At 44.3% G+C, this 14,658-nt stretch overlaps 1 protein-coding gene across 4 annotated transcripts in view; it reads left to right on the top strand.

Annotated features, from left to right (window-relative positions):
- Window positions 1-14,658, top strand: part of SPNS2 (SPNS lysolipid transporter 2, sphingosine-1-phosphate) — a 136,143-nt gene that overhangs the window by 101,921 nt on the left and 19,564 nt on the right. For 2 of the 4 annotated variants that reach the window (XR_010825793.1, XR_007164853.2), the window contains 3 exons: window positions 2,064-2,162; window positions 12,269-12,432; window positions 13,008-13,090. Coding sequence is in view for 2 of the 4 variants with exons in the window: in XM_048067907.2 (XP_047923864.2) it covers window positions 2,064-2,162; window positions 12,269-12,432 (263 nt within the window). In the remaining 2 variants the exon portion in view is untranslated. The remainder of the gene's footprint in view (window positions 1-2,063; window positions 2,163-12,268; window positions 12,433-13,007; window positions 13,091-14,658) is intronic. The other 2 variants (XM_066979816.1, XM_048067907.2) reach the window with 2 other exon arrangements.

Here is a 14,658-nt window from a genome sequence, read left to right as displayed (position 1 = left end):
CTGATAAGCCATATTGATAGTTTCTGCCATCAGGCAAACTGATGGCAAACTGAAAACTTGTTGGAAATTGTGCCACTACTTGCAGAACTGTATTTATGCATAATACAGATGTACACGCAAAATTATGTATAATTGTGTGTGTGTATTCATGTGTATATATATATATATGCACACACACACACAATGCAGCAATCATTCTAGCTTTTTTCTCCAGTTGGCTCTAATTCACTGTCACTCATTGAAAATGGTAAGTTTTGAATACATTTACAATTTCCTTAGTCATTTCACTAAGAAAAGGGAAACAATATAGAGCCAGGCAGGCTTTCTTCCCCAGCTTTGTTACAACGAAGTGTAGAGTGCAAAAAAAAATATTTTAACGCAAGTTTAAAATTCACTCTTTCAAAGATCTACACAACTCTAGCCTCTTGAATTAGATAGAGTTTCAGTTTATTTTCTCAAATGCCTTTTTCTCAAAGAGCTCTTGCAGAATGCCTCTCACTGCACCTGTGTGACCTGGGGCCAGGTGGAAAGAACAGTAACTCATTTTTTTGTGTTTTATTTTGTCTAATCTATCCAGGTTGTACCCATTACCTTGCGTCTTTGGGGAATGGTAATGAATTGTGTGGCTCTCCTGGTGTTTCACAGTGTGACCTTCAGTATGTCTCTGTGTCTCTAATAAAGTCTAGACCTTGATTTTCCTCTTGGGATTTCTGCGAGCCTTCAAGTCCGCTTTGAGCTCTTTGATGCGAAAGGAGGCCAGTGTCTGACATCCGTAGTCAGGTGGCTGCTGTGGATCTGATCATTTGCTTTTCTGATGCACCACAGAAGTTTAACAGGGTACCCATTTCATACGTGGCATCAGTGTGCATTAGCAGTGTGCATTTGCAGCTTTGTCAACCCAGTAAGGAAAGAAGTGGCGTGTCTTTCTCAAGGCATATGCGTAAAGCCCTAATGAAAAGCATTTAATCTAATTTTACCCATCATTCCCAATTGCCTGTGCTTGGGATGAGATGATCATTATAGAGAGGCACGAATTCTCTTCTGTTGTGGATTTTCTGGGTGGTGCTTCAGTTCTTTTGTTACGGTTAACTCTTCCCACTGCAGACAGGGCCACTCCGAGAGGGTGTGATGAGCACTGAAGCAGCGCTTCAGGCTCTGTGCCCTGAGGTACGTCGCTGTTGAGCAGTTATTTCTCCTTGACTCAGCCAGCTAAGGCAAATTCATCTCTGTGTGTTCTAGCAGGGGACATGCCAGTCCTGAAATGTCACATTTAATTAATAAACGACTTCAGGAAGGCATTGCAAGAAGGAGTTGAAGCCTGGGAAGGCAGGCCTTGTGAAGAAAAGCTAAAAGCAGTCCATCAGAGAGAATGTGGAAGAGTAAAAAGGATCGTGCTCCACAAAACCAGTCATTTCTGGCAGGCAGGCAGCTCTCCAGAGAAACAGAAAAAGGCAGAACAAGACTCAGTGGTCAGGAGTGGAAACAGAGTTCACTTGGATTTAGGAATTCTTCGTTACTTACAGTCTTTAAATCAAGACAGGATCAATTTCTAAACCAGGATATGAGGATGTGGTGATGTTCTTAGCCAGCTTCTTTCACAACTTTTATGCAGGAAACATTTTTTTCTCTTTCTAAATGTATGTTATAAAACAAAGATCTTTCCACAGGACCGGGGTTTGTTGTTTTGGTTTAGTTTGTTTTCTTTTTTAATCTTCCATTCCCTTCCATGGTTATAGTTCTGTTTTCTGCAGGCTCTGGTCCCTTAATCAGGAAATAATTCATGTTTTCCATTGATCCTGTGTAGTCAGACTAATATTGCGTGACCTGGCTGAGGGTGTTATGTCCTGTTAGAGGAGTGGAGACCACACGACAATATGTTGGCTCTGGAAAATTTCCCTAATGTGTCTGTTATCTTTCAAATGTGGAATCCTTTTTTTTTTTTTTTTGTGGGGAAAATTAATTCCCCAAAAAATTGCATTAATTAAGCAATACAAGAGAGCTGGACGGGTTCTTTAGTTGAGTTTCCTCGTGTATTTATTTTTCTTCCCCTTTCTTCTTTGCAGTATGTGGTCATCCCAACGCGCCGTGCAACCGCAGTGGCCTTGCAGAGCTTCACTTCACACCTCCTGGGAGATGCTGGCAGTCCTTATCTGATTGGATTTGTAAGTGCTCACAGCAGGTTTCGGCAGGGTTGTGTGCCCATGTTTGTGTTTGTTTACTGACTGTTTCTCTAACATGCCAAGCTGAACTACGCTAGGGAAGGGAGGCCTGTATTTGTCAGCAGAATGGGAAGTGGTGCAGTGCGATGCAACTTTTTTACACGCTTTTGTTATCTGTGGGCCACAATTCAAACTTGGGAAGAACACTTGTGCACAAGAAGTGAGCTTCTAAATCTGTTTAGCCTAGGGCATTTGTAAAACTCACTGACTGCACTGTAAAGTGAGATTGGCTGCTCTGTGGTATAGACAGCGGTCCGCTAGGAATCAGATTGGAACAGGGGTGGTGGTGGTAGGGGTTATTAGTATTCCTTCTGGTGTGCATATTTTGTTTTGTATTAGTTATATTCCTTTCTGTTCCTGCTGCACTTGTTGGCCTTGGTTTGACTTGAGACCTCTCTTATTATGCCACCGTTACCCTAGTGCAGAGTAAAACAAAAGTCCCTGCTCGAAAAATAGGCAATCAGAGAATGTTCCTAGCTGAAAATATAAGGCTTGGGAACTGTAATGAAAGAAATCTAGATATACTGGGGTAATTTCTTTCCCTTGAAACCTTCTGTTGTGTTTATTGCACTGCATTTCAGAGAATATAGATCATCGTTTATAAAATACAGCAACCTCCATGTAAAGCCTTAAGTGATACTGCTCATGTTGTGTTGAAGGTGCTACAGTTTTCCAGCGATGTATCTGGGACTTTAATTAGTCTCAACACCTGAGAGCACCTGATGTGCTCTTGCTGCTCAGTAATGCTGGCTGCTGTGGACCTTTTTTTAACGACCATTTCTCTCCTACTCATCCCATACTCACTCATGAGTGTATATATATGTATTTATTTGTATTTAACATATATATTTATATATACACACATAATATTTACTCTTGAATGCTAGCTCCCCAAAACAATATAGCTGCTCTGTAGCCCTCTGAAGTTGACATGAAAAGACAAATATAGATAAGACTGAATGGATCAAAGAAATGAGAGACGTCTCAAGAGAACAAATATATACGATTTGGCTTAGTCTTTATTTACTTCAACGTTCTAGGCACCCCAGGAGAAATGATCTTATTTTAGAATGTATTTGAAAGTGGTGAGAACAAAGGAGACACTGGGAGAGATGGCTTTGTGGTTTTTTTGAGATGGGTGTCAGGGATGAGGGGCAGGGTCTCGGATGCAGGCGAGGCTCCCAGGTGGCTGCTGTGTGTTCCCTCTTCTTGTTACATTACAGGGACGTCCAGGTGGAGCAGCCAGGACCCTGAATGATTGCAATTCATCTTGAACGTTGCCTAGGGCTCTTGAGTGTCACAAATAGAAAGGGACTTCGGTTGTAGAAAAAATGTGCCTTGCCCTTCTGGTGTTCAGACACCAAGCAAGTTGTGAGTTACTTAAGGCTGCCTGCCTGAAAGATGCTTAAACCCAGTTTAATGGCTGCCTTGGGCTTTCTTTGGAGTGGGAAAATATTAATTACAATTTTGAATTACTCTTTTCTAATGCTGTAGTTGTTGGGCGGTTCTTGCTCGGGAGCAGGCTCTCCAAGTACGAGCCCTCCCCTGCAGGGAGCCGGAGGGAAGCACTCATAGCACGGGAGGCACCGGCACCCGCTCCTGTAGCCTCTGGGCTGGCTCGGCTGACTCATGCTCCTGCACTACATGGGCTGAAAGGTCAACTGGAGCTTTCAGATACAGGAAAACAAATGCTGCTCATAGTGAAAGGACAAGCAGACAAATTTTCCACTAAGACGAGCTTGCAAATTAATTGTTCAAGTCTGCAGGCTTTTGCCACTGGAATTGTCCAGCTGAGCGGTGGGCGGGAGACCTGCATGCAGCATAGAAATCTTACTTGGACAAGTTACAGAAATGGTTTGGATCTAGGATTTCCAAGGCAGGCTATAGGAGCTAAGGAACCATCTCCTGGTGACTTCAAAGGAAGTTGGGAGTCCAGTTCCCATGGTCCTGGGAATCCCCAGCCTGAGGACATTGTGTAGCAGGCCAACACCCCAGTGCAGATCTTGAAAGAGAGAGGGAGAAGGCAGGATAAGTTAAACTGACATAACAGGAATGCTAAGAAGCAGTGAAATTCAGCCTCCTGATCACCCAGGGTGAGTGATCTGAGACCCTCAAGATCTGCCATTTCTTCTGACTGCTTACAACTTCCACCTGAGGCTCCCTCACTAAAAGAGCAATGTTTTGATCCAAATACAGAATCACAGAATTAATAAGGTTGGAAAAGCCCTCCAAGATCATCTGGTCCAACCGTCTCCCTACCAACAATATTACCCACTAAACCATGTCCCTAAGCACCACGTTCAACCTTTCCTTAAAGAGCTCCAAATAAAGCTGGAATCTTACACAGTTTTGGGAGAGTTCACAATAAGATTCCTTCCAGCAGTGCCCTTAGTACAGAATCAGATACGTCCTTGTAGGACTAAGCTGTGTCAGCCAGTTGTCTCTGTTTGCTGGATACCAATAAATGTTGTATTGATCTTATAATCCTCATGTAGAGCATAGAAAAGTACTTAACAGCTGCAGCCTCACATGTGCGATTGCTCCCTTGCTCTGTGGTGTGCTGTAAAAGTTGAAGGTCAGACTCACATTTTTCTGTAATCTCCCCCACTTCCAAATCTTGCAGTGCAGTTACATCTGATGAATGCTTTGCATTTAAGCAGTTTCTTAGAATCACCAAAAGTGCCAAATATATGCTAGTGTTTAAAAGCTAAGTGGAAGGAAGCGTGTATGTGTGGTTGTTTTTCATGTCTCTTTAAATATTGATAACTTTTCTTATGGTAGAAAGGATTAAGATTTTCTTACAAAGAAGCTATGCAAATGCAGTCCGAGGGTGGCAGCTATAGTTTGCAGAAGGTTTTACAACCTGCCAAACACAGAGATCAATTCCTATAAATCAGTGCTGCCTGTTCATTCACAAATAAGAATAGGCATTGCTGCAGTATTTCATTAGATGAGACAGTTTTTATTCTGATATAACTGTAGCTTTTTCAGGACCTTTGCGATAACCTGCCGAATTTAAATAATTCCCATTTAACAACTTGGAGTATAACTCCATGCTTTATTTTTGAGGTGATTTCCCGTTTTATGTATTAGACCCCTGTGCCCTGGTACTTTGGCTTTCCTTCCTCCAAGTCTGCCGTTTGCTTTCTCTGTGAGCACAGCAGCATTTTCCCCTTCCATGGTTGCCTTGCTTCTAGTCCTGGCTGTGAGGAGAGGCAGGCACCTGCTGCAGGCTCTGAATGTGCCAGGGAAATTGCTGCTGTGGGCACACACTGTCCTGGCTGCTCTGGTGCTGGTGTCTCTTCTGCTTTATTAAATTCTTCCACATCTGCCCTGCACAACCATCCATCAGGTCTGGGGACTGAAACCTGTCTGTATCCATCACCTGGCAGCATCAAGGTGCGAGGAATGGGGCTTTAAAGTGCCGGTGGTCAGCATCCCTCCCCCAGTACTTTTTACTGGGCTGAAAGCTGCTCCCTGTGCCCAGCTGGTGGGGGTACCCCCATGGCCTGACCTCCTTGGCTGCCACTTCTTCAGATTTACCAGAGGGACACAACCTCCAGCCAAGCGGTGTGGGGACAGCAGACCGCGTCTGGCAAGGAGTGTGTTTGTGCCGTGCCTGAGCACGCTGTTTTTCCTGGCAGCACAGCCCACAAGTGCCTGGACAGGCATCTTCTCATTTAACAGTCCCCTTCTGAAAACCAGGTCTGAGTGTGGGTGACCTCATAATTAATTGTAAGCAAGTGTGAGCTGTTCTGCTTAGTTTTGAAGGGGTTTTGTGCAATTTTATTACCTAGAAAAAAAAATTACGAATAAGCTTATCAGTTGTCACCCTTCACTTTTCTCCCCCAGCTTTCTTATGCGAGTAGGTTGATAAACTAGATCTAATGAGCTACTTAAATAGCAGGAATGCTAATGACCTTCCTTTAGCAAGTAGTTAGCAGAACAGTGTTAATTATCACTGGTGCAGAGTATCAAGAAGGCACATCAGCATTTGATTAGGGGCAAGAAGATTTGTAGGGAATGCAGTATCTGAGACACTTCTTTAATGAAAGTTATAATTGGAGGTGTAGATATAACAGCCTTCTTGTCCCAGTTTGAGACGGCCTTTTTGGTGATTTGCTTTTAAAGATGTTTACCCATCCAAGTAAATATGTAGGTATAGGAAGGAGAGTTTCTACATGAAAAGGCTTGCCTGCTTGAGGAAGCTGAATTCATGTATTATGGTTTACAACTCCTATTTTATGGTTTAAAATACTATGGCTACTCCAGAATAGATCTGCGGACACGGCTACTCTGCAATAACATTCTCTCCAGTTTACTCTGCTACACTAAAACAGACAAATGTGCAAGTTATTCTCCTAGCATCGCTCTGGTTTATGGACTATCAGGAGCTATTCCACTGCTGTTGTGTGGTTAAGGGTGGAACAGAGGTCTCTGTCTTGTTGCCTTTTGCAGCGAGTCCCATTCCAGGAAGGCCACCTCCCTTTTGCCGAGGACACTTTTTGGTGTGTGTCTGCCCGACAGCTTGTTCATTTCTCAGGGCTTGCGCCCTTTGAGAGCAGAATCAAGTTTTCAGCGAGCATTGCCTGTAATGATGAATCAAATCCTGCTTCTTGAGAACTGTCCCCTGCCCAGTGGCACTGCATTTGAGGGATCAGACCACAAGTTGGTTTTTACCCCTGTTTCTTTCCCTGCCACACGATCATGAACCCGTAACAGCAGTGTGCTGGTGCTCGGGAGTATTGGCTGGGGGAGCACAGCTCAGGGTACTGGTGTAATGAGTGACTTTTTGTAGGATCGTAGCGTACAGTTGTAATATTTATAGCATATCTGAGTGCATCTAGGCAGCATCTTCCATTGCCTAATGGAGAGAGCAGATGGCATGGGAGGCACATTCACGGTTTTGATTGTTCCTTGTATCTTTACTGATTGCCAGCTGCTTTGAGCGGTGTTCTCTAGCCCCAGAGTATCGCTCCTGCAGTCTTCCCCCACAATCGTGCTTGCAATATGACCCAGATTGTGGTGGGTAAAGTGGGGTTTGCTCTCACAGTCCAACATCTGATACACATGTTTTAAGGAAATATTGCAAGGAAAACTGTCCCCAGACCCTCATCCTTACTAACTATTTCTTCAAGCAGTAACTTTATGTTGAGGATTTCTTTGGTCCTGGCTGAGCTGAGTAATTAAAAGCTTTTTTCACAGTGCATGGAAAGGCCAAATCTTTGACATGGCTGTCAGTTGCAAAAAAGGGGAGAATTAAGCACCTGGAAATCAATCCGCACAGGATTTATTTCATTTCAGTGACCTAACAAGCTTTCCACTTCTGCTGACTCATCAACAGACAAGATTTAAATCTGTCCTAAAAAAAATAACCAAATGACTTCCCTTATATAAAACAGTCTTTGCCAAGGGTTCACAGCCTCATTTTCTTTTCCAGAAGAAAAAGGTGCTGTGCACCTGTCATTCCCTGTGACTTTGGTTAGAAGTGCAGCTTCTCAGCATTTTTGATAAATGGATGTTTAAAGTATGTAAAAGTATCTAATTAAAGCAAACCAAGAAACTCCGAGCTGATCTTTGTTCCACTCAAGTATTTCAAGCCCTGTCCCATCTGCTCTGTCACTTCTTTTCAGTGCACTAAAAATCTCACCTAAGTGGCTTCTTTCTCAAGTTCCAAAGACCCTGTAAACTCCCAGCATGGCCACAAAGCTTACATGGTGCTGAGCACCTTTCAGAATGAGGTATCTGCAATATGGGGGAAGGTGCCGGTCCTTCTTGCTGCTGCCAAGCATCACGTCGCTCCAGCCGGCAGCAGGGAAGATGGTGGTGGATATCCATCCTGCAAAGAAATGAGAGTGCAGGGGTCAGGGATACTGCTAAAGGTGTGCTCCCAAACTGCAGTCCTCTGCCACAGACCTCATTTCTGCACCTAAGTGGGCATCACCCACCCCTGCACATTTCAGTACATGTATCCTAACATGAGCCATGTTTCTCGATTCCATGTTGCCCGTGGTACAAGGCATCTCCTGGTAGGAGAGAAGAAAGTCTGGCGTTGCCTTACAAAATCCCTGAGCAGCCCAGACCTGGAGAGAAAGCCAGTTAATGACATGGAGAAAATAGTCTTCCAAACCTCTCCTGTTGGCTAGGTCAAATGTTGTTAGGAGGCAAATGTTGCTCTAACACCCAACAGACACACAAAGTCCATTTGTTGGCATTGAAAGTGCAGCACTTGATCGATTTTTTTAATTTTCCGTGGCCCTTTTAAGGAAGCACCAGTTATTTAATGAAGTCTGCTGATCCTGGGAGGAGTCAAAGGGTATAAACTGATGAGCTTAACACAGGGGAAGCAGTGCAGGAATTCTTGCTACAAGTCATGATGGGGCAAACCCAGGTACCATGCACAAACGCAAGCTATTGATATTGTCACCAGCCATGTAACAAATGTGGCTTTGATCTCGGAAGAGCACAATTAAGATTAACAGGATGTTTGACTTTTAGTCCTCCAACATCTAGACATGCCAATGTTAAAATTGAAACAAGTTTTAGAATGCAATTCTTTTATCTTTCTGCAGTTTTCAGAGCTAGTATCACAAAATAGTTGGGTTTAGTTCCTCTTTTATAATGTGTTTCTCATGCCATTAAGAACAGTGCAAATGTTTGTGCTCCCCCACAGGCTCAGCAAATTGTTTACTTTTACTTTACAAAATCCCTTATTTTTTGTTGCTAGTCTTCACTTGCATTCATATTAGATTTTGAGGGGGGGGGGGGAAAAACCTTTCACATGCATCTGAATTCAGAGAGGGTGAGCCCCACACATCTGTGGTGAAACTGTTGGGTTACAAAGGTGCTGTGTTAAGGAATCGTGCTGAAGAGAGGAGCCAGAGAGAACCTGGCTTGTATCAGATTGGTAATAATAAAAATCGGGTATTTGTGCCAGATACTGCAGTGGAAATATCCTTTTATGTAGCAAGATTTGTGTCCAAAAGGCAAAGCCAGAAATGTAGAAAAATCAAGCAATTGCAGAGGAATTAAGATGTACCACTCAACAATAAGAGAGGGCAAGTGAGATGATGATTGCCATTACATTGTACAATTAGGGAGTGACTTTAACTGCTCCTGCTCTTCAGGAGGGAGAGTAACACAAGAGCAAGGTGTTTTGCTGTAGAGCTTCAGCATACCTGAACATCCATTGGTCCAAAAAATACAATACATGCTTCCAGAGAAAGGTAATAAAGTTTCCCTTCGCTGTCTTCTGCACTCAGACTGAGACACAAGCAGAGATTTGGAATTTGGGGATCAGGCCCCTTGGTGCTGTACTGTTTGTTCTCCAGAAAGTGGGCATTTTCTCTAGCTGGACTCCATCCAGCTGCTTGCCGCCCACTGAACACATGTCGGTTGTGTTCTCTTATAAAAACGCCGTGAGCCGAAGTGTATTTAGCAAAGTCATTCCTCTTGGCCCGAGACCTATCTTAGGGAAAAGAAGATGTGAACTTTCATGCTTAAGATGTTATCAAATCCTTGCAAAACTTGCAAAGCAGCAGGAGAGCTCACTCACTTTCCACCCCCAGGTTTTGGAGAAATGTTTTGGAGTTTTTTTGCCGCTTACCAATTGGCAGAGCAAGAAAAGCAATCCCGTACCTGACTCCTTGCTGAAGAACTGGAACTGACTGTGCATGCAGCACCTGCTTTTTGTTACCCGTGATGGAGGGAAGACACTGAAAATGATTCTAGATTGGGTCTTGCCAGATCACAGTTAGACAACTCAGAGTCCCATCATTGCAAGGAGTCTGCAAGCCAAAAATTGACAGGCCAGAGCAGACCATTTGGCAAACTGTATGTCGTTCTTGGAGCACAAGTCTGTAATAACGTCCTGTGTCCTCTGGAGAGGAGACGCCAAAGTCCCAGCCTTAGCAGGTGGCTTGTACTGAGTAGAACAGAACAACACAGAATAGTGACTGCAAGTTAACAGCAAAAACAGTATCTAAGCCCTGATAAAAGTTCCAGAATTAAGAGATTGGTGAGAGGACTATAGGAAACTGAGGTGAGAAATCCATCTGGCTTGATGGGTGGAATTTTACCTTGGATGGGAGGAAACACTGCTGTTCCTAAAACATGCACTTAAGATTCTGTTGGGTTAAAAATGGCAAAGGTACAATAATTAACATTACCAAGACCTGTTGGTATAAAAGGTCAATATGATGCCTTAGAAGGCATAATTAGAAGTGTGGAGCAAGGTGTATTGGGAGTTTTATTTGTTGGAGACTACATTTTCAAAGCTGTTTTTAGCCTAGAATGTCACGTCACCTATGCCTGGCTTTTCATCATCCATAGCTGATCTATCATGTCAATTTGTTGAGTGATTTATTGCCTGCTCCTTTCAGAGGATAATTGGATCCATTCCCAATAATGAAATTTCTCAATTTCTGTTGTAGAATAGCCTCAGTTCTGGCTATTGCACACAGAGGAGCTGATTGAATATGGAATTTTGGTTCATAATGAAGAGAAAGGGAAATGTGGGGAACTAAGGTGTCTGGATACAAGAGGGAATAGATTACCAGCTGAGGTCCCTGTCTTCTGGGTGCAGTGCATGTTCTGTTGATTTCCTGGGCGTGCGTTCTTTTCACATTTAAGTCTTTTTGCTACTTTTTTAATGTCTCTCAGATTATTAGCCACTGTTGTTTGTCTTTCAGTCTAAGGACTTTTTTAGCCATCAGTTCTCACCTGAGACTTGGTGCTAATGCTCCTGTTTTTCTGTGGGTGTGTTATACAATGTGAACGAAGTGCTCTTTGAGAGGCCAGGAATGCTTCCTTCGCTATATCTGAAGCACTGAAATTTTCTCCTCCTCCTTTCTAGAGCAGGGAATGAAACAGAGAAGTCTGGCTAAAAACCTTCAATCAGTTCTGTAGATACACTCTTCCTGTGTTTATTCACTTGTCTCTGCTTGACATTGCTGTCATGAAAGCCGGTCCTCTGCTCTTCCGTGCGCAGAGTCGTTTCCCCTCCTGCATCAGGCTGGCTGCTTCTCTTTCCCTTCACTGGAGCTGGAGCCAGGCTCAGTAATGAGGAGGATATTAAGACACAGAGGCCACCAGTGCTCCAAAGAGTCTCCCTGCTACAGAGCCTTTAAAGCGCACACTGTGACCTCTTCATTGGTGTCTCCCTGAGTGTCATCTCTCTGTGACCTTCTGCTGAGCTTCACCCCTCTGAGGCATCTCTACGCACACATTTACCTCCCAGGTCAATGCAGTTGGCTGCAGGGCTGTGAATCCATGCTTTCTCCTGGGTGTAACATTTTATCACTTCACTTAGCTGTAGTTTGTCTAGATTTAAGCTTTCAGCGTCAGATTTTGCTACACCGCCTTTCTCATCAGCAATAGCGTGGCAGTTCAGGAGATGCTGCACAAGCTTTGACTGTTTCTAGAACTGATTTGCGTGTGTGCACGGCTGCAGGAGTTTATGCTGCAAATTCCCTGCAGTCTTTTGGTATCAACTGGCATTTCTGCCTCAACAAAAGGTCACAGACAAAGCCAAAACTGGACATTTAAATAGCCAATGCCTTGGGACTCATCCTTACTGCTGCTACCTCTGTTTGATTTATAGAGGGTAGTTGTTTGCTGGACAGTCAATATTAAAATGTGATTGTCTTAGCTGCAGACACTCATTAAATATTACTGAGCTTTAGCAAGAGCTTTTCATAACAATTTAAATACTACGAGGTTAGACACCCGCTGATTCAATCACTGAGGTAGCTAGGGAGAAGGTGGAGAGGGCTGTGGGAAGAATAATAGATTGGGACAGAAGAATGATGGGGAGAGGGCAACCTTGTTATGCTGCTCACAGCGAGAGGTGCCCGGGCTCCAGGGTGCAGAATAACTGCATGTGGAAGGCTAAAGCACGCAAAGGGCATTCAGCCTGTCATGAACAAACTCTTCCATTTTAAACGTTGTGCACATGTTCAGTGGGTGGTTGTTTAGGGAGCTGTGTTCCCTTGGTATTATCATGTCTATTTTTCATCTAAGTGACTAATTTTCTTGCTCTTCTCTCCTAGATCTCAGACCTGATACGACAAAGCACAAAGGAGTCCCCGCTCTGGGAGTTCCTCAGCTTGGGGTATGCACTCATGCTCTGCCCGTTTGTCGTTGTCCTAGGAGGGATGTTTTTCCTGGCCACAGCCCTCTTCTTCCTAAGTGACCGAGCCAAAGCTGAACAACAGTGAGTAACCTGGCAATTGCAAATGGGGAAGTACCAAAGCCTGTTTTCTCTCTCGAACTCTTATGCTTGTACTCTTTCCCTGGGCCTTGGTCCTTCCAGGTAAAGGATGTCAGGTTGTATGGTAAGAACCTCAGCTCAGCAGAGTGCATGAGGCTGCACGAAGCACAGGGGCTTGGGTCATGCTGGCTGGGCATCCTTTACACGCTTCTGCTCTGGTGGATCTGTGACTGGCTTACAGCCTGGAGGGGAGCACAGCACTTACGATCACAGACCCCTTTTACCCGTACGTGAGCATGCCACAGGCCAGGCCATCTGTGAGGGGCTGCTGTGTGCTGGACCTGTGGAATGCTAGGTGGACAGCAAGAGATACCTTACAGAGCTTGGTGGTCAGCTTTGAGTCCAGAGTCCCATCTCAGCCCCCTGTGTCCTGCTCACTACCTCTAATCTACAGCACAGCAGGCAAGAAGGAAGGAAGCTGTGTATGTGGGGACACACGCGCTCAAGGGTCACTGTACTAAAGATAGTCTTACCCAGTCCCTTGTTACAGCTTGTAAAAAAAAGCTACTGTTTTGCAGTAAAGAAACCGATTCGGACCACCTCACGGTTGGCAACTACAGTAATTCAGAAGACGCTTCCACATGACATAAACACTCCTGGGGTTAGTCTCTTTCTCCTAATTGTTGAACAATAAGAGTACCTGTGTATAATGGCATGCTGAATATGCGGGCAGGTGACTAGTCTGGAGTTGACTGGAGGTTGCCTTTGCCTTGCTCCCACTGGGAGGAGGAGGAGGTTATTGTTCCTGCGAAACAGCTGCGAGAGCCATTTGCAGTGGTAGAGGAACAACGGCGTAGATGTGCTGTTGTAGCAGCAGCGCTGCATCAGACATCCACAGCAACAGGAACTTTGTGTGACTGAGCTTCACCCGTGTAGATCTCACTGCACGAGTGTTTGTATCAGTTTAATGGCACAGATGTAGATACGTGGGGCAAAAAAACACAATGCGGACGTTTTAGCAGCCTGTGATAATTGCGCAGACCAAGAGAGTAGAGTGTACCTTGCTGTACGTTGAAGAGAGTGGCCCTGGCTTGTCACTGTCGCTAGAAATGATACAGCTACAAGGCAAATAAGGTGTTTGGAAATTGACACAAGTGTGTGAACAGTTTGGGTGATACTCTCTGGCTCACACCATGTTATCAGATGGATGCAAGAGATTTGAAAGCAGTGCCAAAATGCTGTCCTGAGTCCCTGTAAGAGCAGTTCCACCTTCCTTTTACTAACACACACAAATACAAGATAAAGTTTTTCCTCTCCTGGTGCCTATAGGTATCTATTCCACCTGTAATGAAGTGTTTAAACATGCCGGAGAAAACAAGACCTCATCATGCATCTCGTAAGAAGGTTAAGTCTTGCATAGTGGAACTTTGGTGTGGCTTTGGGGATGTGGCATGACTGGCGTGTGTCTGGTTTGTTACTATCTGCATATGAAGGCTTTAAGTTGCAGTAAGTGGAGTTGGAGATTAGACGTTAGGAAGAACCTCCTAAGAGAAAGAAGAGGTCAACGGTACAGCAGATTATCTGGAGAAGATGCGAAACCTGTATGGGTTCCTAAGGGCCTCCAGCACCTGGAGAGCAAGGAGGATGGGAATTGCTCTGGCTGCCTTTCAGCCCTGTTCCTGTAATGGCAGACATGAGCTGTACATGCAAGTAGTGATGATCCCTTGGGGACATGGCAAGATGAATAGAAGTTTCTAGGTGCTCAGGGTGACTTTTATTGCAGCAGGGAGCCAAAAACACAATTTGGTGATAGTAAGTAGTAGAGAGATTGCATCCCACAGCTCTCCTTTATCCTGAATAAATGTGTTTATTTTTGTCTATTGTTGTCTAGCCTGAGCAGATTTGGTTGTATTCTGTTCATGCCCAGAGCATACCAGCTCCCAAACCAGTCACTGCTCTACTTAGTGAAGAACCTTAGTTATGCAGGCGTCAGACCTGCTTTTGCTGCACTCTTTTTCAGCATCCTTCCCTTTCCTGGTCTGATTCATGCTCGTTTCTGAATTTTACATTACTCAGTTACTGATCCTACGTGTATGGGTGCAATCTGTCTTAGAGGGAGAGCAGTTGTCATAAACAACAGCTAACAAAACAATCTCTCTCAAATGACTTCTGCACTCTTTCTGGATATGCCCACTCCCATGTTAAAAATACTCTGGCATCCTACCGTCA

Source organism: Anser cygnoides, chromosome 18 (assembly GCF_040182565.1).
Source record: "Anser cygnoides isolate HZ-2024a breed goose chromosome 18, Taihu_goose_T2T_genome, whole genome shotgun sequence".
Lineage (NCBI taxonomy): Eukaryota > Metazoa > Chordata > Aves > Anseriformes > Anatidae > Anser > Anser cygnoides.
The sequence above is the reverse complement of the archived record's forward strand: the minus strand, read 5'-3'. Positions and strand labels throughout refer to the sequence as shown.